This window comes from Giraffa tippelskirchi, chromosome 2 (assembly GCF_054371585.1).
Source record: "Giraffa tippelskirchi isolate mGirTip1 chromosome 2, T2T-mGirTip1v1.2.pri, whole genome shotgun sequence".
In the NCBI taxonomy this organism is placed as follows: domain Eukaryota; kingdom Metazoa; phylum Chordata; class Mammalia; order Artiodactyla; family Giraffidae; genus Giraffa; species Giraffa tippelskirchi.
This window is the reverse complement of record NC_137276.1, coordinates 67,847,975-67,871,068: the sequence shown is the minus strand read 5'-3', so window position 1 is coordinate 67,871,068 and position 23,094 is coordinate 67,847,975. Positions and strand designations below refer to the sequence as shown.

The 23,094-nt window shown below is 36.0% G+C and overlaps 1 protein-coding gene across 13 annotated transcripts in view; it reads right to left on the bottom strand.

Moving 5' to 3' along the window:
• Positions 1–23,094, bottom strand: part of RUFY2 (RUN and FYVE domain containing 2) — a 69,119-nt gene that overhangs the window by 30,430 nt on the left and 15,595 nt on the right. For 6 of the 13 annotated variants that reach the window (XM_081568828.1, XM_081568829.1, XM_081568827.1 and 3 more), the window contains exons 9-16: positions 20,666–20,767; positions 20,280–20,396; positions 19,328–19,495; positions 17,839–17,936; positions 15,305–15,424; positions 7,069–7,198; positions 6,695–6,789; positions 490–538 (exon numbers count right to left, since the gene is read on the bottom strand). In XM_081568828.1, the coding sequence (XP_081424954.1) occupies positions 490–538; positions 6,695–6,789; positions 7,069–7,198; positions 15,305–15,424; positions 17,839–17,936; positions 19,328–19,495; positions 20,280–20,396; positions 20,666–20,767 (879 nt within the window). Of the gene's footprint in view, positions 1–489; positions 539–1,788; positions 1,889–6,694; positions 6,790–7,068; positions 7,199–15,304; positions 15,425–15,646; positions 17,083–17,838; positions 17,937–19,327; positions 19,496–20,279; positions 20,397–20,665; positions 20,768–23,094 lie in introns of those variants that run through there. The other 7 variants (XR_014076478.1, XR_014076477.1, XR_014076479.1 and 4 more) reach the window with 3 other exon arrangements.

Genomic DNA, 23,094 nt, shown 5'->3' with positions numbered 1-23,094 from the left:
CATCTGTCATTGAAGTACTCACACAGAGACTATATTTTCTCCTCTGTTGTAAGAACCATATATTCAATTGTACCAAATCACTTTCACTCAATTAACATACTCAATATTCAAAGCAACCTTATGCAAAATCATAAGAGGAAGCAGACTCCATGGTGATATGTGACTTGCTGAAGATCAAAAACTAGTAAGTAACAGACTGGCTCAGGAATTAAAGGATTATCAAATCGAAAGGCAATTTCACTCTAACCATGCCACACTTTGTAGGAAAGTAGACAAAACTATTTCCAAGGTCATTTCCAACATGAGGAATTTTAATAATGTGTTCTAGAGGTATAGGGAAGAGGTGGACCCCATCATACAAGCTCCCCGTTCAGTGCTTCTGCCTCTATATATCCTAGGATTCAACAACAGTACACAAGGCCTTACCTTCTACTGGAGACTTTCACAGATACCCATACCTTCCTACTTGAGGAAAATACTTAAACTCACCTGCAATGCTTTGTTGGCTTCTTTTATGTCTTCGATTTTAAGTTTTGATCTAAAAAGATTATAAATTGGTTCAAATTTCAGTACACATTTTAAAATACAGAACATCTAGTAATTCCTTAGAAAGGTACTGAATTTTCATAGGATATAAAACTGTATATACTATATTATTCTAATGATCTTCTTTGGCTAGTGGGATTACATTTAACATTTTCCTATATTTCTTAAACGACCTAAAGCAAAAATAGTTTTGAGATTTAAAATTTGCTTTTTTTAAAGAAAAAATGTTGGAATTTTCATGTGGTTATGAATATTAATGATAGGTATCATTTATTGTAGCTGTCAATAAATAGCTGAGGTACCAGACACTATGCTATAAACTTTGCATGTGTAATCTCATTTAGTCTTCAGAAACACTTATAAAGATGAAAACAGTGAGGTCTTATGAGGTTTAGTCACTTGTAACAAGTCACAAGATGGTAACTGAGGAAGCCAGGATTTAAACCCTCATCTCTGTTAACCATTATGAATACTCTTTCTGTAGCAGATGCTACAGAATGGTAAGTAAGAGTGGAAGGAATATATTAAGGAAGATATAATACTTTTTTAACCTTTTAAAACTACATGTTACTTAACATGCAATATTTATCTGTGATCCCAATACCCAGACATGATCATCTCTACATGTCAATGAGTATAAGTATTTCAAATGGAAAAATTATTTACGTAGTTCCTCATATGACTTAACAATATATCCTGAAAGGCTTAGAGCTACTGACTTGTTATTAAATGGTTACATGGTATACCACGACAAAGAATATGTGTTCAATTTACATAACTACCTACTGATGAATTTTCAACATGTTTCAAATCTTTTTGCCATAACATTGTTGATTAAAATTGAAATGACCAAACATTTGTATTATTTTTCTTAAGATAACAACTTAAAAATGAAATAATCGGATTAAAACATACATAAAATACTAAAGTCTGAAGCAAAACACTAGGAACTTGCTTTGCCCTGCAAGTGTTCTTTGTTCCAAAACTTAAAAACAAAGTGTTAGTCTTTTATCTGGCTCATAACAACTCTTACAGTGGGAATAACCAATGTAAAATTACACAGTGTTAAAATACTAACAGAGTAATCAAATTTTCTAGCTGAACTCTCATCAACAAAAAGCACCCAAGGAAAAATAACGCTGATAGCAATAGTGGCCAAAATACAGAAAAACTGAATATGGAATAAAAATAGCTTACTTAAATGGTGTTCACTACAGAAATACTTTCTATATGAAAACTTACTGGTGTTGATTTATTTCTGGTTAAAATGCCTTTATTCACAAATACGGACCCTAAAAAAGCAGGGTGCCCCTTCCACCCTGATACAAATTGCCGAACTATCCTAAAGAAAGAGAGTATCAGTTACAGTTCCAATAAACACAATGTAAAAGAACACCTTTTCCTTGTCCTAGGCAGGGAACAGATGTCTATATTATTCATTTTAATTAAATTCCATTTAGGAATATGTATTTAAGTTTCTGAAAATATTTGACCACAGCATGAAAAAAGCATAGAGAAAGGTCAAAATAAAACATGAGAATGTAATAAATGTGATACAATCAATTATGATACTATAGGAAAACATCCATAGATTATATAAACCTCAGATAACCCTGAAATCCCTCTATGAAGGAAAAAAATCTGTAAGTTTCTTTATATGGAAAGAATAGCATCTACAGAATACTACATTGGAAGAATCCTGGTAATTTATTCCTTAAACTAGAAGTTTTTCTTCTTGGAATTTAAGCCTCAGTGAGGATAAGGGAGAAGCTGGTTTTTTCCTCTTTCAGTTATTTTAAACTGTCAGTAATTATGACACAGATTAGTCTAGATTTTTCTTTTTCTAATATTTCATCCTAAAATTTCACACTCCATGTTTTCTCCAAATATTAATATTTCAGGCTCATTACTTTAATCTTCATACTAGACAGTTTATCTACAATTATAACTTATTCAGAATAATTAACTTTTTTTTTTTGCCCTCACCATGCTCATGTGGGATCTTAGTTCCCCAAGCAGGGAGCAAACTGAATCTACTTGCAGCAGAAGTAGGAAGTCTTACCCACTGGGCTGCCAGGGAAGTCCTGAATAATTAACATTTAAAGCTTTGCAAAATCTATCAAAATTTCTCTTTATAAGAATCCTTCAATAAGAAATCAATTAAGAGTAAATATGTCATCATCAAAAGTACTTTTCAAATAAAAGTTAATCATTTATATTTTAAACTGCTGGTTTAGAATGTAAGCACTGGAAAGTAACTTTCAGATCCATCCTGTTCATCATACAGACAAGAAAAATAATATTCTGCTTGAGATGAGGAAAGGTACTGTGCTAGGTGCTTTCACATACCTATTCTGTTAATCAGAAAAAGAACTCTATAGGTATTTTATAACTCTTCAATTTACAAATGGAGAAATGAGCTTCAGTTCAGTTCAGTCCAGTCGCTCAGTCGTGTCCGACTCTCTGCGACGCCATGGACTGCAGCACACCAGGCTTCCCTGTCCATCACCAACTCCCGGAGCTTACTCAAACCCATATCCATTGAGTCGGTGATGCCATCCAACCATCTCATCCTCTGTCGTCCCCTTCTCCTCCCACCCTCAATCTTTCCCAGCATCAGGGTCTTTTCAAATGAGTCAGTTCTTTGCATCAGGTGGCCAAAGTATTGGAGCTTCAACATTACTCCTTCCAATGAATATTCAGGACTGATTTACTTTAGGATTGAATGCTTGGATCTCCTTGCGGTCCAAGGGACTCTCAAGAGTCTTCTCCAACACCACAGTTCAAAAGCATCGATTCTTCGGTGCTCAGCTTTCTTTATAGTCCTACTCTCACATCCATACATGACTACTGGAAGAACCACAGCTTTGACTAGATGGACTTTATCACCAAATTAATATCTCTGCTTTTTAATAGGCTGTCTAGGTTGGTCATAGCTTTTCTTCCAAGGAGCTTTTAATTTCATGGCTGCAGTCACCATCTGCAGTGATTTTGGAGCCCCCCAAAAAATAAAGTCTGTCACTGTTTCCACTGTTTCCCTATCTATTTGCCATGAAGTGATGGGACCAGATGCCATGATCTTAGTTTTTTGAATGTTGAGTTTTAAGCCAACTTTTTCACTCTCCTCTTTCACTTTCATCAAGGGGCTCTTTAGTTTTTCACTTTCTGCCATAAGGGTGGTGTCATCTGCATATCTGAGGTTATTGTTATTTCTCCCAGCAACCTTGATTCCAGCTTGTGCTTCATCCAGCCCAGCATTTCATATGATATACTCTGCATTTAAGTTAAATAAGCAGGGTGACAATACACAGCCTTGACGTACTCCTTTTCCTATTTGGAACCAGTCTGTTGTTCCATGTCCAGTTCTAACTGTTGCTTCTTGACCTACATACAGATTTTTCAGGAGGCAGATAACGTGGTCTGGTATTCCCATCTCTTGAAGAATTTTCCACAGTTTGCTGTGATCCACACAGTCAAAGGCTTTGGCATAGTCAATAAAGCAGAAATAGATGTTGTTCTGGAACTCTCTTGCTTTTTCGATGATCCAGCAGATGTTGCAAATTTGATGTCTGGTTCCTCTGCCTTTTCTAAATACAGCTTGAACTTCTGGAAGTTCATGGTTCACATACTGTTGAAGCCTGGCTTGGAGAATTTTGAGCATTACTTTACTAGCATGAGAGACGAGTGCAACTGTGCAGTAGTTTGAGCATTCTTTGGCATTACCTTTCTTTGGGACTGGAATGAAAACTGACCTTTTCCAGTCCTATGGCCACTGCTGAGTTTTCCAAATTTGCTGGCATGTTGAATGCAGAACTTTCACAGCATCATCTTTTAGCTCCACTGGAATTCCATCACCTCCACTAGCTTTGTTCGTAGTGTTGCTTCCTAAGGCCCACTTGACTTTGCATTCCAGGATGTCTGACTCTAGGTAAGTGATCACACCATCATGGTTATCTGGGCCATGAAGATCTTTTTTGTCTAGTTCTGTGTATTCTTGCCACCTCTTCTTAATATCTTCTGCTTCCATTAGGTGCATACCATTTCTGTCCTTTATTGTGCCCATCTTTGCATGAAATGTTCCCTTGGTATCTTTAATTTTCTTGAAGAGATCTCTAGTCTTTCCCATTCTATTGTTTTTTCTCTATTTCTTTGTATTGATCACTGAGGATGGCTTTCTTATCTCTCCTTGCTCTTCTTTGGAACTCTGCATTCAAATGGGTATATCTCCTTTTCTCCTTTGCCTTTTGCTCCTCTTCTTTTCTCAGCTATTTGTAAGCCCTCCTCAGACAACCATTTTGCCTTTTTGCATTTCCTTTTCTTGGGGATGGTCTTGATCACTGCCTCCTGTACAATGTCACGAACCTCCGTCCATAGTTCTTCAGGCACTCTGTCTATTAGATCTAATCCCTTGAATCTATTTGTCACTTCCACTGTGTAATGGTAAGGGATTTGATTTAGGTCATACCTGAATGATCTAGTGGTTTTCCCTACTTTCTTCAGTTTAACTCTGAATTTGGCAGTAAAGAGTTAATAATTTGATCCACAGTCAGCTCCTGGTCTTGTTTTTGCTGACTGTATAGAGGTTCTCCATCTTTGGCTGCAAAGAATATAATCAATCTGATTTTGGTATTGACCATCTGGTGATGTCCATGTGTAGAGTCTTCCCTTGTGTTGTTGGAAGAGGGTCTTTGCTATGACCAGTACGTTCTCTTGGCAAAACTCTGTTAGCCTTTGCCCTGCTTCACTCTGTACTCCAAGGCCAAATTTGCCTGTTACTCCAGGTAGCTCTTGACTTCCTACTTTTGCATTCCAGTCCCCTATAATGAAAAGGACATCTTTTTTGGGTGTTAGTTCTAGAAGGTCTTGTAGGTCTCCATAGAACTGTTCGACTTCAGCTTCTTCAACATTACTGGTTGAGGCATAGACTTGGATTACTGTGATATTGAATGGTTTGCCTTGGAAAGGAACAGAGATTATGCTGTTGTTTTTGAGATTGCACCCAAGTACTGCATTTCAGACTCTTTTGTTGACTATGATGGCTACTCCTTTTCTTCTAAGGGATTCTTGCCCACAGTAGTAGATATAATGGTCATCTGAGTTAAATTCACCCATTCTAATGAACGACATTAATGAACGCTAACTTTAAAATTTAGTCATAACTTGAAAATGCAGATCCTGAATGGTAAGCTTAAAAACTATTTCTGAGCTATTAACTTTCCCTTTCAACAAAATTGAATGTCTCATTATTCTGCATGACCTGCCCCCTCCCAACCTCACTTCATTTTACTTTTTTCTTTTTTGGCTGTGTCACTTGCAGGATCTTAGTTTCCTGACCAGGGATCGAACCCACAACTCTCATGTGGAAACACAGAATCTTAACCACTGGACAACTAGGGAAGTTCCCTTTTGGTGCTCTTTGAATTTTCTAACCATATAAAACATCAAAGGGATTTCTTTAAGTGACAGAATTATGGGTCACTGTAGCTTTCTTTAACTTTTCTGTATTATAAAAAAAAGACACTTGTTATTTTCTAACATGACAGTGGTACATTCAATACTAAATCAAACCTTCCAGCATTTACCCTAGATATTTGACAATATGTTCAATCAGGGCACAAAGATGAAGCTAATCCCAAACACAGACAATGTGGAACAAGGAGCAAAATGTGAGAAAGACAGAAATCCATTTCTCCTTCTTGTCCTCATAGGAACCCAGTAACACTTCAATGTGATAGAACCAACCACACTGTATGAAGTTAAGCCCCAACTACAGATAGCATCAAACAACATCTACTTTTCACAATGGTGGCTCTTTCTCAGAAAAGTCTGAAAAAGATCTCTCCAACTATTCTGAAAATTTGACTTCTGAGAAAAATATGATTTGTAGAAATTAAACAACAGTCTTAGATTTCATCTACTAGAAAATATTTGGAGCTAAGATCTATGTTCATTTTAGAACATAATTTTTAACACAATCTCTCCCCAGTCCACACCCTTACTTGTTAATTTTGAAGTTTTTGTTTGGCTTTGTTTTTAATAGTTGATATCTTTCTGTTTTATATTAAACTTTTATGCCTATTTGGTTTGGCACACTCATAACTTTATAAAAGTCAATGACTACTTAGTAAAAGGAAAAAAGAGAAATTACTCGCTAAGTTTGTTGCCAAGTTCTTGAAGAGCTTGCTCCTGTTCGTGATATATTTTTTTCAACTGCTGATTTTCATCCTGGAGGTTAAGGAACTCCTTCAAAATAATAAAAGACAGAAAATGCAATTTAAAAGAAACAAACTCCACATCGTATACATACCATTAAAGGATAGGAGTGTATCCTTCAGCTTTTTATAAAAAATAGCTGCTCTATTTATTATCAACTATTTTCTATTCATTTAATCCCCTTAATGATATTTTTAAAGAAGACCAGTATACTTTGTTTCCTCCGTATACAGGTAAATTATGACTTGATTGTCTTGTCAAGTAACTTTCATCAGGATAGGATTTTTAAGGTTTACCACCATTACTTACTTTTTTAAGAGTAATGATCTGTTGGGTCTCATTTCTGAGATGAGATACAGTGTCTTTCTCCTTTTGAAGATCTTCCTGCAAAGTCTGTCTCCATTCCTTCTCAATCTTCAGATCGGTTTCCAGTTGCACCCTTGAATGACAAGTAATACAAAGACGGCTCAGTGCTCTTTCTCACATGACAGTTGTATGTATTCTTTTTAAGAGTATCTCATTGGTTGATTACTTTCACCTTTGTAATTAAATTCTTCAGATTTTCTTTCACAAATACCTTTTAGAAAACAAGCTCAGTAGCACAGGTTTTCAGATCTCAAATCTCAGTTAATTTTTCGATCACAAAAACCTCATGTGACCTGTCATTTACTAATTCTACATACATAAATACTGGATAAGCATGGAAAATGCCTGGAAAGGCACACCATACTATTAAGGCTTGGTTCTATCTTAGAAATGGAACCATGTTCTGTGCCAAGAGAAAATTTTTACAACAAACTAATGGAAAGTATTGCTCTGATTTAAGAATTATGGCAACCACTAAGTCAATCCAACATCAGTAACGGAGAAATCAATCCTGGTGTCAAGTGCTACTTGACAAGATTACAGTAACAAGATTACTGTTAGAAGCTGACCCATTACAGAACAGATCTAAGACCAAGGAGACACTGGATGAAAATCCACACTGTCTGAAAAATGCCAGTTCACATCTGAAAGCACTGTTTCATCAATCAAACAACAGGTGCTAGCTGGAAAAAGAAAAGTAGTCAAATTCTCACATTTTAGGAAAGCCTGCCAAAATATTTCAATAATTATTTATCATAAGCACTTGCTATCAGGTAAGGTATACACTAATAATGCTATAGTTGCTAGTATATTTTAATTATAATGTTATGTCATAATATTGAGAATATCACAGTATTACATTATTTTAATTTTTTGTGTTAAAATTATTTTTGTTTCCTCATAAGGTTAGCATTTCCATCTATAGCCAAATTATTTTCAGGGAAGCAAATATGAGATTTTATAATTCAAGTTGAAGAGACGAGATACTTCAAAATGGAATTTACAAATTGTTGATAAATACTATTTCACCACAGATTTAAAAGGGATATGGAGGGACAAACCCACTCCAGTACTCTTGCCTGGAAAATCCCATGGATGGAGGAGCCTGGTAGGCTGCAGTCCATGGGGTTGCTAAGAGTCGGACATGACTGAGCAACTTCACTTTCACTTTTCACTTTCATGCATTGGAGAAGGAAATGGCAACCCACTCTAGTGTTCTTGCCTGGAGAATCCCAGGGACGGGGGAGCCTGGTGGGCCACCGTCTATGGGGTCGCACAGAGTCGGACACGACTGAAGCGACTTAGCAGCAGCAGCATGGAGGGACAGGTATATATTGCTAACACTGAGTAAGCAAAGTACAGAGTGCATTGAGTGGCCTCATCATCCAGAATCAGAAAAAACTGATTGAGAAAGCAAAAGAAAAATTTTGATTTTAAGTTATTTTACATATACTGTCAAAACACATGTTGATCACCAAAGGCAGAAACCATAAAGGAAAAAAAGGGAAAATATAACTATATAAAAAATATACAATGTCTAAAAAATAAATAGTAAAAAATCTACTGTAAAATGCCTACATGAATAAAAAACACTATGAACAAAGTTTAAAAATAAACTATAACTTAGAAAACATTTTCACTGTTTGTGAAAGACCCAGAATAAATAAAGAGTTCTTACAAATAAATATTAAAAAACTGAACACCACAGAGGAAAAAAAGAGGATACGAACTGACAATTCAGAAAAGAAATACAAAAGGCTATCACTAGTAATCAAAGATATGCAAATTTAAACAATAAAGCACATTTTTTTCAAGCTAAATGATTCCTTGAGGTTAACTGAGATACAATGGTATAGACCTACAGTAATTGATATGATAAAATGTTCATGATGTATCAATAATAAATATAATAAACAAGATACTAGAGAGTATGTAGCATGTTTCCTCTTTCTAAAAAGCAAAAATATCTATGCATACCAAAAAATGATGTTCATCAAAATGTTATAAAGAAGAAATGTATGTCCAGGGAATTCCCTGGAGGTCCAGCAGTTAACACTCCACTGCATGGTGTGTGGTGAGTTCAATTCCTGGTTGGGGAGTTAAGAAACCAGAAGTTTTTTCCATTTTAGGTGAAAAAAGGGAATATGTTAAAAAAAAAAAAAGGAATCTGTTTTTCTTGGACAAAGTCCCAATTTCCTATTTCTATAGAAATAGTTCTAATTTTTCTCAGCCATCAGAGATTCCTAAGATCTCTAAATTGTTAACATGTTTATGCTCTACCAAAATGGCACCAAATGAGAAACAAAATTACTTTCACGGTTTCATGAGGGACAAATATCTCTCCCCAGCTCTACCAGCGTCCTATTGTGTAGGTTAGTCCTATTGGGAAGGGCCAGGTCCCTGGAGCATTATTTGGGTTGTCCTTTGGGCAGTGATCAAATAGAGGCAGCACTGAAGAATAAATATCAGACTTGTCTTACCTATATTTCTGTCAAACTCTAGAAAAGCCATTCAGTAACACAGATTACTAAAGTTTCAAGATTGTCTTTTATTGACTGGCAAAGTGTCCCAGTCTTGCTTTTCACATTTTTCCATTTTGGCAGGGCACAAGGAATTAAACAAGAAAGCCCTTGGCACCCGTTAATAAACCTGACAACTTAAATGTTCCTTTTGATTTCTGTGGCCAAGAAAGTCCTAAAAGTGCTTTTGTGAAACTTTAAAGATTAAGAGAAAATGTTTGTTTGCCTAGTGGTATCTTTTTTTTGTGGGGGGGCAGGTAGAAAAATGGGTGGGTTTTAGTTTCACAATGTACAAATGATGCAAGTTTTCAACCAAGGTAATATTCCCTGGCCTAAAGCCTTATTCTATATACCAGCTTCTCAAAATGTTATTTTTATGGCAAATTGAAAAGAAACTTAATTTGGTTCTGGACAAGGTGGAGTAAATACATTTCTACTGTCCAACTAAGTACAATTAAAAACCCTAGACATTATATATAAACAAATATAAGAATATTCTGAAAGGGGGGAAAAGAAGAAAGCAGACCAGCTAGGAACCCCAGGATTCAAGTAATAACACTGGTGATGAGTGCCCTGAGGCTTCTTTTTGCTTCCTTAAAAGCTCAGACTGGGTGCTGAAAAATCCCCCACACACAAACAGCAATGGGCACAGAGGAAAAAAGTCCCAAGGAAAGCCTACTCTCTCCTGCCAAAGAGCCAGGAATAAGCAGCCTAGCATGATAGAAACTTTATTTCAACAATAAACACCCTATTCCAAAGAAATTTTATTTCAACAATAAACGGCCTACTCCAAAAAGCACCACAGGAAGAAACCATGCTCACCCCAACCACTGTCAGCCAAAGCCAAGTGGGGAGCATAATTCCTACCCTCACCTGGCAATAATGAGGTATCCCTTCCAATCCACCTGTGGTAGTATCAGAGAAAGCCAAGTGGGGAGTCTGAACTTTTACCATCACCTAACAGTAATGAGCTATCCCTCCCCATCCACCTCTGTGATGTTAGTGAAAGTCATATGGAGAGGCTGGACTTCTATATGCATCAGTAACAAGGCATTTCTTACCCTCCACACAATGTCAGCAAAGGCCAAGTGGAGAGCCCAGATTTCTACCCTTGCTTAGTGTCAATGAGGTACCTTTTACACTCTCCTCCAGGATGGTGTCAACAGAGACCAAAAGGGCAGCCTGGATTTCCACTCCCACTTCATGGTAACAAGGTACCACTTTCTCGCTCCACAGTGTCAATGAGTGGAAAGCACAGATTTCAATTCCTGCCCACTAGTTAGGCACCCTTCTCCATTCCATCCAGGAATAGTCCTGGGCTTCTACCCCTACTTGGTACGAAGGGTCAGTGGTCAGTGTCTACATTCCCCTGCTGGTGTGGTTTCAGTGAAGGATGCTAAAACATTAAGGAAGATGCGGTCTCATAACATAGTTCCCAAAATGTGCAGAATGCAACTGAAAAACACTTGTTAGACCAAGACCCAGGAAAAATCTCAACTTGGATAAGAAAAAACAATCAACAGATGACAACATGTTAGATAATTCCAGATGCTGGAATTAACTGACAAGAATTTTAAAGCAACCATCATAAAAATGTTCCCATAATCAGTTAAAAATATGCTTAAGGAACCCTCCTACCCTGTTGGAGGAAATCTAAATTGGCGACGCCAATATGGAGAGCAGTATGGAGATTCCTTAAAAAAAATAAAAACAGGGTTAGAAAAAACCCCACCTGATCCTGCAATTCCACTCATAGGCATATAGCTGGAGAAAATCATAATTCAAAAAGATACACGTATCCCAATGTTCACTGCACCATTATTTACAATAGCCAAGACATGAAAGAAACCTAAATGTCCATCAACAGATAAATAAATAAAGAAAATGTAGTACATTTATACAATGGAATATTACTCAGCCATAAAAAGAATGAAATAATGCCATTTGCAGCAATATGAATGGACCCAGAGATTATCATACTAAGTGAGGTAAGCCAGACAAAGACAAAATATCATGTGATATCAGTTACATGTGGAATCTTGGGAAAAAAGAAACTTACATACAAAACAGAAATAGACCCACAGACACAGAGAACAAGCTTATGATTACCGAACAGGGAAGGTGGGAAGGGGGTGGTAAATTAAAATTTGGGGATTAACATACACACTACTATATATACAACAGATAAACAACACAATACTGTCACTGTATAGCACAGGGAGCTATACCTGATATTTTGTAATAATATTTTGTAATAACCTGTAAAGGAAAATAATCCAAAAATATATATATACATGAATAACTGAATCATTTTGCTCTATGCATAAAACACAACATTTTAAATCAACTGTAGTTCGATAAAATACAAAACAAATAAAAAATTACCAAAATGTAATTTCCTCCACTTGAAAATTCCCTCTCCTACCCAGATTGTGACGTAGACTTCTGACTATCATTTAAAATAAAGTTTATATTTTATCTCCTCTGGGAAAAAAGAATATGCTTGAAACAAATTAATGAATAAGAAGTTTTGGGAGGAAAGAAGGAAATTTTGCAAGAAAGAAAGAATCAAATGGAAATCTTAGAACTGAAAAATACAATAATCTCAATGAATGGGATTCATTCATACATACATACATGCAATGAATCTCAGTGAATGACAGGAAAAGAAGATGAGGAAAGAATGAACTTCCAAACAGAACAACAGGGGCTTCCCTGGTAGCTCAGTGGTAAAGAATTTGCCTGCCAATGCAGGAGACAGGGGTCTGATCCCTGATCTGGGGAGATCCCACAAGTAACTAAGCCTTGTGTGCCATCAACTACTGAGCCTGTGCTCCAGAGCCGGGGAGCTGCAACTACGGAGACTATATGCCCCAACTACCGAAGCCTGCACACCCTAGAGCCTGTGCTCTGCAACAAGGGAAGCCACTGCAATGAGGAGCCCAAGCATGGCAACTAGAGAAAAGCTTGCACAGCAACAAAGACCCAGCAGAGCCAAAAATAAATAAATTAATTAAATTATTAAAAAAAAAACCCACAGAACGGAGACTACCCAATCTGAACAACAGAAAGAAAACAGACTAAAAAAAAAAAAAAGAATACTGTCAGGGTCCCGTAGGACCAGTAACAAAAAATCTAACATTTACGATATCAGAGTCCCAGAAAGGAGAGGAGAAAGCAGATGGAACTGAAAAAAATATCTGAAGATATAATGGCTGAAATTTTTCCAAATCTGACAAACATAAGCCTAATAATCGAAGAGGCTGACCAAAGCTGAAATAGCATAAATCCAAAGAAAGAATCTTCAGAGAAATTAGAAGAACAATGATTCAGTCTACTTTTCATCAGAAATTATGAAGACCAAAAGAAAGTGGTACAACACTTTCAATTCCTGAAAGAAAATAACTGTCAACTCAGAATTCTAAAGATATTCTGAAACTACCCTTCAGAAATAAAGTTGAAATCAAGACCTCAGATGAAAGAAAACTAAGGAAATTTGCTGCCAAAAGACCTACCCTAGAAGAATGTCCAAATGAACTTCTTCAGACACAAAGAAGGAAAACTTGGAGCATCATGAAGAAAAAAAGAACAATAGAAAGTTTTCTAAATTATGTTTAATGGTTGAAGCACAAATTATATCATTGTCTAATGTGGTTCTCAATATTATATAGAGGAAATATTTAAGCAAATTATATTGTAAAAAGAGTATAAAAAGGTCTAAGTGGAAGTAAGGCTTCCACATTTCCCTCAAAGTACTAAAATGTTGATATCAGTAGTGAAAAGTTGCAACTATATAATACAATGTCCAGAGTAACCACTTTTAAAAATCTATACAAAGAGACACTCTTAAAAATACTATAGATAAATCAAAAAGGAATTCTAAATAATGTTCAAGTAACCCATGAGAGGGCAGGAAAAATTGAATACAGGATGAAAACAGAAAAAATAAAACAGTAGGTTTAAGCTCTAATATATCAACAATTCAATCGTGTCCGACTCTGTGCGACCCCATAGTGGGCAGCCCACCAGGCTCCCCCATCCTTGGGATTCTCCAGGCAAGAACACTGGAGTGGGTTGCCATTTCCTTCTCCAATGCATGAAAGTGAAAAGTGAAAGTGAAGTCACTCAGTTGTGTCTGACTCTTAGCGACCCCATGGACTGCAGCCTACCAGGCTCCTCTGTCCATGGGCTTTTCCAGGCAAGACCTTCTCCTACACTAAATGCAAATGGGCTATATATATCATTAAGAGAGAGATTGGCAGAATGGATAAAAAACACGCACTGTAGGAAACTTACTTCAAATATAATGAAACAGATTAGGCTGAAAGTAAAAAGATAGAAGATGTACATAACATTGATCTTTTCTTTACTACATGAAAACGTTAATCAGAAGAAAGCAGGAGTGGCTATGTTAATATGAGATATAGTAGATTTCAGAGCAAATAAAATTACCAGAGACAAAAAAGGAACATTATAAAATGATAAAAGGTCAGTTCACCAAGAAGACAAAGAAATGCTAAATGTGTAGGCACCAAACAGAACTCCAGAATACAAGAGGCCAAAATTGATAGAACTGAAAGTAGAGATACACAAATCCACAGTTATAGTTAGGATATTTCAACAAATACTCTCTTGATAATTGATAGAACCACTAGACAGAAAATCATCAAGAATAGAAAAGAACAACACCTCAACCAATGGATTTTTTTAACTAATTTTTATTGGAGCATAGTTGCTTTTTAAGCAATGGATTTAAAGGTAGCTTAGCAAGTAACACATCATAGCTGGTAAGTGATATTGCTTAATGTTACACATGGACTGCTAATGTATAACAATTTCCTACTGCTGTTTTGCTGTTTTCTTTAATAACAAAAATGGTACGTATTTCTTGGGGTTAAAAAATACTGATCTAAAACAAGTAAAAAGTAATTTTACTTTCACTATCAATTTGCCATTACTGTCGATTTGCCATTACTCCCTTGAGATAATCATTTCCCAGGATCTGTATTCTTTTTTTTTTTTTTGGCTGTGTGGCATGTGGGACTTTAGTTCCCCGACTGGGATAAAATCCAAGCTCACTGCAGTGGAAGCATGGAGTCTTAATCATTGGACCGCCAGGGAAGTCCCCAGAATCTATATTCTTAAAACTTTTCTATATGTAAATACACACCTATGCAGTTTTAATTTTATAAAAAATGGGATAAAACTTCACCTACAGCTTGTTTTTTTGGCATCTTTCTTAACTGGTAATATGTAGATCTATCATATGAAGTACTAATAAAAATATTCTCAGAAAACATCATGTTTTTTAATAATATAAACTCCATGGAGTTACAAAGGTCTATTACACCCAGTATTTAGAAACATAATGGCCATCAGATTAATGCTGAACAACCAAAAAGAATAAAACTCTCCATGAGCAAGATAACAAGATGGTTGAAAGTAACTCTATAAACAATACAGGGAGCAAAAACATAAGTCTTATCACAACTGCGCTTTCTAGTTTTGTTTTGTTTTTTTGAAGGAAAACTCTACCATCTAGCCAGCGTCGTTAAATAAATGAAAATACAGGTTTTCTTCCATTACATGCAAAAAAAGGAGGAGGAAAAGAGGGGGAAATTATATTAACACAAGTATTTATTTCCAAGTAAAATACTCACAGCTGTTTCTCCTTTTGGGAGATTTGTTTCTGCAGATTGTCGAATTTACTCTGATAATCTTGTAGATATTTCTTGTCCTCATCTTCAATTTCCATTTGCGCCTTCTCTGCTTGCTGCAATCTGGTGTAATTCAAATCAACTTTGGGTAAAACTGAGGCTAGAACTAGGGTGTAAAAGGGTGAAGAAGACAAATAAAAGAAAAATGGGGAAATAGAAACATTTCTAAATGAAAACAAAGTTTGGGGAAAAACTCACAAACTCAAACGTGAAAGAGCCACACAATGTCTAGAAATTGTTTTGTGATTTTTTTTTTTCAATATAATACATAATATGCCCAGAATACTATCTTCAAATTTGCTTTATTTCTTGTTCGTAATTAACAATGCAAAGCAATATAGCCTTTACCACTTATGTAAAGCATATGGAGTTAATTTTCAAAGTATTATACGTGCATTACTGCCTTTTTACAAAACCATGAAAAGTATAGTACTTATGTCTACACTAGGTGAAGAAGCCACATTGTTATATATTATGCTAGGATGTGTATGCCAGGAATCAAGTGTGCTACAAGGCCAAGTGCAAAGACCTGCAATTGCTTCAAATTACAGCCAAATTCTCCCTATAGAACCTTTATGCACTTACTAAAGTATGCCAATGCTCGGCATGTGTATATGTGTGTGTTTTAGGATTCAAAAGAATTTCCTACTAGTTGGCAACATTTGCTAGAGATAATTTTTGCTCCTCAACACTGAATTTTTAAAATTAGCTTAAAATGTGGATTTTTTTTCCCCCTTTTATTTATGTCATTGCTTCTCCTTGCGCTCAGCTCCACTCCCTGTCCCTTACGGCCATCTAGGATTTCTTAGATTTAACGTCACTACTTGTATAAGAAAACATCTCCCAAGAATTCAAGGGACATTAAGTCCTTGAAGGGAATCATAAGAGAAATTTCTGTTTAACTAGCCAAAAAAGTTACCTCTTTTCCTCTTTAAAAACCATGCCCGTGGGGCAACCCTCACACAATCCAAAAGTATAAAGGCCACTTTCAAAGAAAAGAGAGTAACATTCAAGTTATCTCTAAATCTAAATTTAAAATATTAAGATGGGGAGACGGGATACCCAAGCTTTTCTCAAAGGGTACAGAAATGAAAAAAAAAGTCAGAGTGAGGTAGGCCATGAAGTTGTGCTATTACAGAAGAGGGCTAAGAGGAACTGGAAAGTCAAGGAGCTAAAGCGTAAGATGATGGCCAATCTGAGTTATAAACTATTTTAAAACATACTCAAAAATCAGTAAAGGAGCTAGTAAATAAAGAGTGGGCCAATGGGGAAAAAAAACTGTGCCAACACATTGTGAAACCAAAGGATAACTTATTATTAAACAATTTTTATATTTTTCATCAAAAAGTAGCTAAAAAGATAAAACTGCATTTGAAAATTCTGACCTCCAAAGGGTCAATACTCAAATAAGCCCTTGTGCACAAGGTTTGAGGAATGTGTTTTTGGAAATCCAAGTGCACCCACTCTGCTTTATGGCAGTGTACTACCACAGCAGCTGATCAAGAAGTGTACAGGGTTCCTTTCAGAATACATAATAGCATAAATTATTTTTTGATTTAATATATTATAAAATTGTTGATTCTCTTTCAGTCTGTTTAAATACAAGTGGTTTTCAGAAAGATATATCTTTGACCAGCTTATACTGGTCCTGAGTGTCACTGCTGGCACATTTCACCAATGACATTGCAATTGTTCTAGTTTGAGTTAACAAATCATTGTCACTTCATAATGGAATGGACAGAAATCAAAGACAGAAAAAGGTAATAAAGATGTCCAAAATGTAAAAATGGGGATAAAGAAAACAAAAAAAGAAAAAAGAAGAAAGAGGATGTCAATAAAAGAATATTCATGTCAATAAAGCATTAATAGTTATGTTTCTCATAAGTAGATTCAAAGAAAGCAATGATAAGACATATGTTGACACCAACATGACAGGTCAATGGAAATACATTACATTTTCCAACAATAAAAGTGAAAAATGCCAATATAAAACAATTCAATTTAAACAAAATTATTTCTTGGGTGGGGTCGAGGGTCCTAGTTCAAAGAAACACAACTAAACTGCCAACTCAGAAAGCTTGATTTCAGATAGAGATGGTGAATGACAAGGGACATGACAATCTATATGCATGGAAATCAACCAGGGATAATTCAATCATGGATTTTGTTCGTTTTTCACTTTTTCGAGGTTTTGTTTGTGTATCTGTCTTACGTAATACATTAAACCATATAAAATTGCCAATATTAGGCCTTCCTAAAAAATCTACAAAATGGCAAAGACAAATGAATCAGGCTAATATAAAGCAACTTGATTCCATGCAACAACCAAAACAAAAAAGGCAAAATTCTGCTGGGCTTTTAAAGAAAAAGTCCTAATCTAAATTTTCCTAATGGTCTTTGTGGCAGGTGTGAGAGTTGAATAAAGAAAAGGGGGGACAGAGAAAGTAAAAAAGAAACTAAGATTGGAAATGCTGTACCTTTGTTCCAACTGCTTCATGGCTGCAGTAATTTTACTGGTTTTTTCTTCTAGGCGGGCAATTATTTCATTTTTTTCTTTCAAACCATCTTCAGAACCCTATTTAGAAAAAACATAAAAGCTACAGTGGCTTTGAATTTTTTAAACACAAACATGTATAAGCTTTGTATACCATTTTGCTATGGGATTGTTAATTTGAAACGACCAGCCTTTATTCACAGATTAAAATATTCCTAGATGCACCCCTATGTTCACAGTAGCACTATTCACAATAGCCAAAACATAGAAATAACCTAAATGTCCATCAAAAGATGAATGGATAAAGATGTGGTACATTTATACAGTAGAATACGACTCAGCCATTAAAAAAAGAATGAAATAATGCCATTTGCAATAACATGGATACAACTAGAGACTATCATACTAAGTGAAGTAAGTCAGAAAGAGAAAGACAAATACCATGTTATCTCTTATATGTAGAATATAAAATATGGCACAAATGAACATATCTATGAAACAGACTCACAGACATAGAGAACATATTTTCACTGCCAAGTGTGTAGGTGGAGGAGATGGAGTGGGTGTCTGGGGTTAGTAAATGCAAACTATTACACATAGAATGGATTAACAACAAAGCCCTCTGTACAGCACAGGAAACTATATTCAATACCTGGGAGAAATTATAATGGAAAAGAATATAAAAAAGAATGTATATATATGTGTAAATGAGTCACTTTGCTATACAGCAGAATTAACACAACATAGTAAATCAACTATACTTCAGTTAAAAAACAACAAATTAAAAATAAAATACTCCTAGATCTAAAGCAGTACTACTATTAATCTTCATTTAAAATGTAATAAAAGGGGAATTCCCTGGCAGTCCAGTGGTTAAGACTCCGAGCTTTCACTGCTGAGATCACGGGTTCAGTTCCTCGTTGGGGAACTAAGATCCCATAAATCATGCAGTGCAGTCAAGAAAAAAATACATTAATAATAAAGGGAAAAAAACCCCTCACCCTTCAATGTTTTCAGAAGATGGCAGAATAAACTCTTGGAAAACAAACTATTTTTTCAAATTAAATTGTAAAAGGCTTTTGGCAGCATCTCTACTTAACAGCAACATTACTTTACCAGAAAACTCATAACAATTACAGTAAAGCATTTCAGTCAAAATTAAATCTCTCTCAGGACTATACTGTGCAAAGAAATTTATAAAAATGTCTTGCATATTTTGGTTAAATTTTCCCAAAAGATTTAATCTTCATCTGTTAACCTGTCAACATCAAGAAACAAACTCAGGTGCTTTTTTGTTTGTTCTTTGACAATTATATTTCTTCAGCTTCCACTTAGGAAAAAAGCCACTGATTTTTACTAATAAAATGGCACAATTACAATGAATTCATCTCTTTAAAACCAAGTCCTTCATACAAATATTCGTTCTTAATTCATATAACAAGAAATTCCAAGATTTTAAGAATATGCCTTACCTGCAACTTTTGATACATTTCTATGTTAATTGCTTTAACTTCCTCCAGTTGTTGTCGAAGGCCTATCAGAGTATCTTGTTTCTCATGGATATCCTTCTCCAACAACTTCATGGCAAGTTCAATCTCATGTTTCATACTAACTTGTACTGCCAGCTCATTCTCCACATCCTGCAATTCAACACAGCCTCAACTCACACACTATTTCAGGATGTCAAAGTCAGATACACAACAGTTAATTAGACAAAATTCACTATGCAGACTACTGCTTTTGAGTTATAAGCCCCATTAAACGAAATCAGCTAGGCCCTATAACAACGTTCTATATTTTCAAAGGCACATTTTGTTAAATGAAAGCATTTTACACATTCCATTAATTATCACTATCCTACTGGCTCAAGAATTATGGACTTTTAAGCCTCATAAACTCAGAAAGAAATGACATAGTCCATATAAGGCCAGAGATAAATAAAAAACACCATTTCACAAACAGTTTTATTTCTTTTCTTAAAGAATTTTATGTCAGAGGATCTTAACATTAAAGACAAATGTCTCCTGACTCTCTTTTTGACCTGGGTTGGTTACACAGGTATTTATATTATAATCCATTAAGCTGCATACTTGTATTTTTCTGCTGATATTTCATAATTTAAAAGGTTAAAAAATAAGTTAACTTTAAATAAGACTTTACTGTTTGGATATTGATATCTGAATATATCACTCTATTCTATTTTCTGTAATGCTGGTCACAATGCACTATTTCACAAACAAACTATAACACTGCTTAAAAACATTGCTTATAAAACAGACACAGTGGGAGTTTAAAAAGTTAGAAGGAATTAAGGGAATGAGATTGCTATCCCACACCAAGGAAGGTAAGTCTGACAGAGATTTTAACCAGTGCTTAAGAGTAAACTATTATCATTTTTGCTAATGTAACTGTAATGCAACCTACTTGTCTTAACTGAGATTCATCTCGAAGCTGCCTTCTGGCTTCATTATACATTTCATCTAGCCCTTGCCTGGAATGCTTGTATGTTTGAAGCTCAGTTTCCACATCTACTTTGGTAACCTAGGACAAAAACATAAAATGTTTTACTCCATATGGAGTATGTTGCCATGTCTTCCCCAGGAGATCTTCCCAACCCAGGGATCGAACCCAAGTCTCTTATGTCTCCTTCACTGGCAGGCAGGTTCTTTACCACTAGTGCCATCTGATAAATCCATTCTATAATCACTTCTATTAGTTAATACAGCACAGAAATATCCAGTCTATGCAAAAGCCCTAAAAGTGGCTATTTCTGATGCAAGTCAATTTGTTTGTTATCAGTCTATACTTACCTCTAGGTGTTGCTGTGTTTTCATTAAAATCAATTTATTTTCACTTCGTAATTGATGATTTTCTTCTTGGAGTTTAATGATATTATTCTTTGCTATTGCTAACTAAAAATAAAATGAATAAAAAAAAGATTTTAAACATTGATACTTGCTTTACAGGTTATGTTCATGGCTATTCACAACAGAAGATAAAATTCTTAAACTTGTAAAATGTCTCTCACATCTACAGAAATTCTCATAAGAAAAATGCTATTATCCCAAGATACCAACTAAAGAAACTGTATTTCTATTTCCTTTTGTTAGTCAAATCATATGTCAGCAGAAACATATTATTTATATGACTTACAATGTGTCCTGAATACAAAGCGCATGAGTAAGCATATCAAGAATTATATGCTAAACAATAAGACAATTATTTATATGTTAAACAATAAGACTGTAAAGACTTGTGCAAAGACAACAACATCTATAAGGAAAGCTGTGCTATAATTGAAAATGTAATACAGCATTCATGATAACCAAACAGGGCACCCTTGTGAAAACTGGGCACACTGAATGACTATCACAATAAGACAGCTCTCACCATCAGAGTTAAATATGAATGAAATTAAATATGAACGACTAAGTAAGTGACTTGGCTCTGAAGCCTAAAATGAAAAAAGGGATTCTAGGAGAGGAGAGCAGAAACCAGTCCCCAATGTTGGCTTGCAAATAAATTTCTAAACACTTTGTCAGAAATGCAACTTGAACTTCACAGTGGCCCTATGGTCAAGAAGAGGTACAAACTAGTGAGCAGCTCTCTCCAATGGTTCCAATCTATCACACTATCAAATGGTCCTAAACTATCAAAATGAAAACTTGTACAAACAATCATGTGCTTCCTGGTTTGGGACAACTGGATCAGTTCTAAAAGAATGTGGATTCTAATTAACATGGAAAATAGAATTCATAGTACTAATAACATTTCTTCCTGGAGCCTAAGTAATTCTGAAAATGGAAAGCAATTCTATGGTTAAGTCAAAGTCACTCAGTCATGTCCGACTCTTTGTGACCCCATGGACATAGCCCACCAGGCTCCTCTGTCCATGGAATTTTCCAGGCAAGAGTAGGTAGCCATTTCCTTCTCCAGGGGACTCCCAACCAAGGGATCAAACCTGTGTCTCCCATATTGCAGGCAGATTCTCTACTGTCTGAGCTACTACAGAAGCCCCTGTGGTAATTGTGTGGCTAGGCTGGTTTTTTTTTAAATCTCAAAAGCAACTTGGCATGTGTGTGTGCTCAGCTGTATCCAACTCTTTGCAATCCCATGGACTGCAGCCCCCAGGCTCCTCTGTCCAAGGGATTTCCCAGGCAAGAATACTGGAATGGGTTGCCATTTCCTTCTTCAAGGGATCTTCCTCACCCAGGGATCAAACCCACGTGTCTTTCATCTCCTGCATTGGCAGGCGGATTCTTTACCACTGAGCTGCCTGGGAAGCCCCAAAGCAACTTTACAAATAGTACATTACCATATGTAAAATAGATAGCCAACAGGAATTTGGAGAAGGCAATGGCACCCGACTCCAGTACTCTTGCCTGGAAAATCCCATGGACAGAGGAGCCTGGTAGGCTGCAGTCCATGCGGTCACTAAGAGTCGGACATGACTGAGCGACTTCACTTTCACTTTTCACTTTCCTGCATTGGAGAAGGAAACGGCAACCCACTCCAGTGTTCTTGCCTGGAGAATCCCAGGGACAGGGGAGCCTGGTGGGCTTCCGTCTATGGGGTTGCACAGAGTCGGACACGACTGAAGCGACTTAGCAGCAGCAGCAGCAATGGGAATTTGCTGTATGGCTTGGGAAACTCAAACAGGGACTGTGTATCAACCTAGAGGGATGGGATGGGGAGAGAGATTCAAATGGGAGGGAATATATGTATACCAATGGCTGATTTATGTTGAGGTTTGACAGAAAACAACAAAATTCTGTAAAGCAAATATCCTTCAATTAAAAAATAATAATTAAAAAAAAAAAGAGATGTGAGGGAGTTCCTTGGTGGCCTAGTGGTTAGAATTCAGCACTGTCACTGCTGTGGCACCGGCTCGATCCCTGATCGGGGAACTGAGATCCTGCAAGATGTATGGCATGGCCAAAACATTTTTTTAAAAGTTAAAACAAAAAAGAGCTGAGATAAATTTCTGATTTGCGACCACTAAATAGCTACTTTGACAATGCAGAAAACCAGAGTACATCAGATGAGTTTCACATATGGGAGGCTAGAGAAAGGGTGGACATGATCATGGAGTGATGCTTGTAAGGAAAAGTAATCTGAATATGGGAACAAGGGGGACAGGATCATTTTAATGGGAATTTCTAACTATAGGTGATTCCACTATCTAAATGTAGGTCATCCAAGTCAAGAAATGAGATTCACAGTTTATTTATAGAAGAGT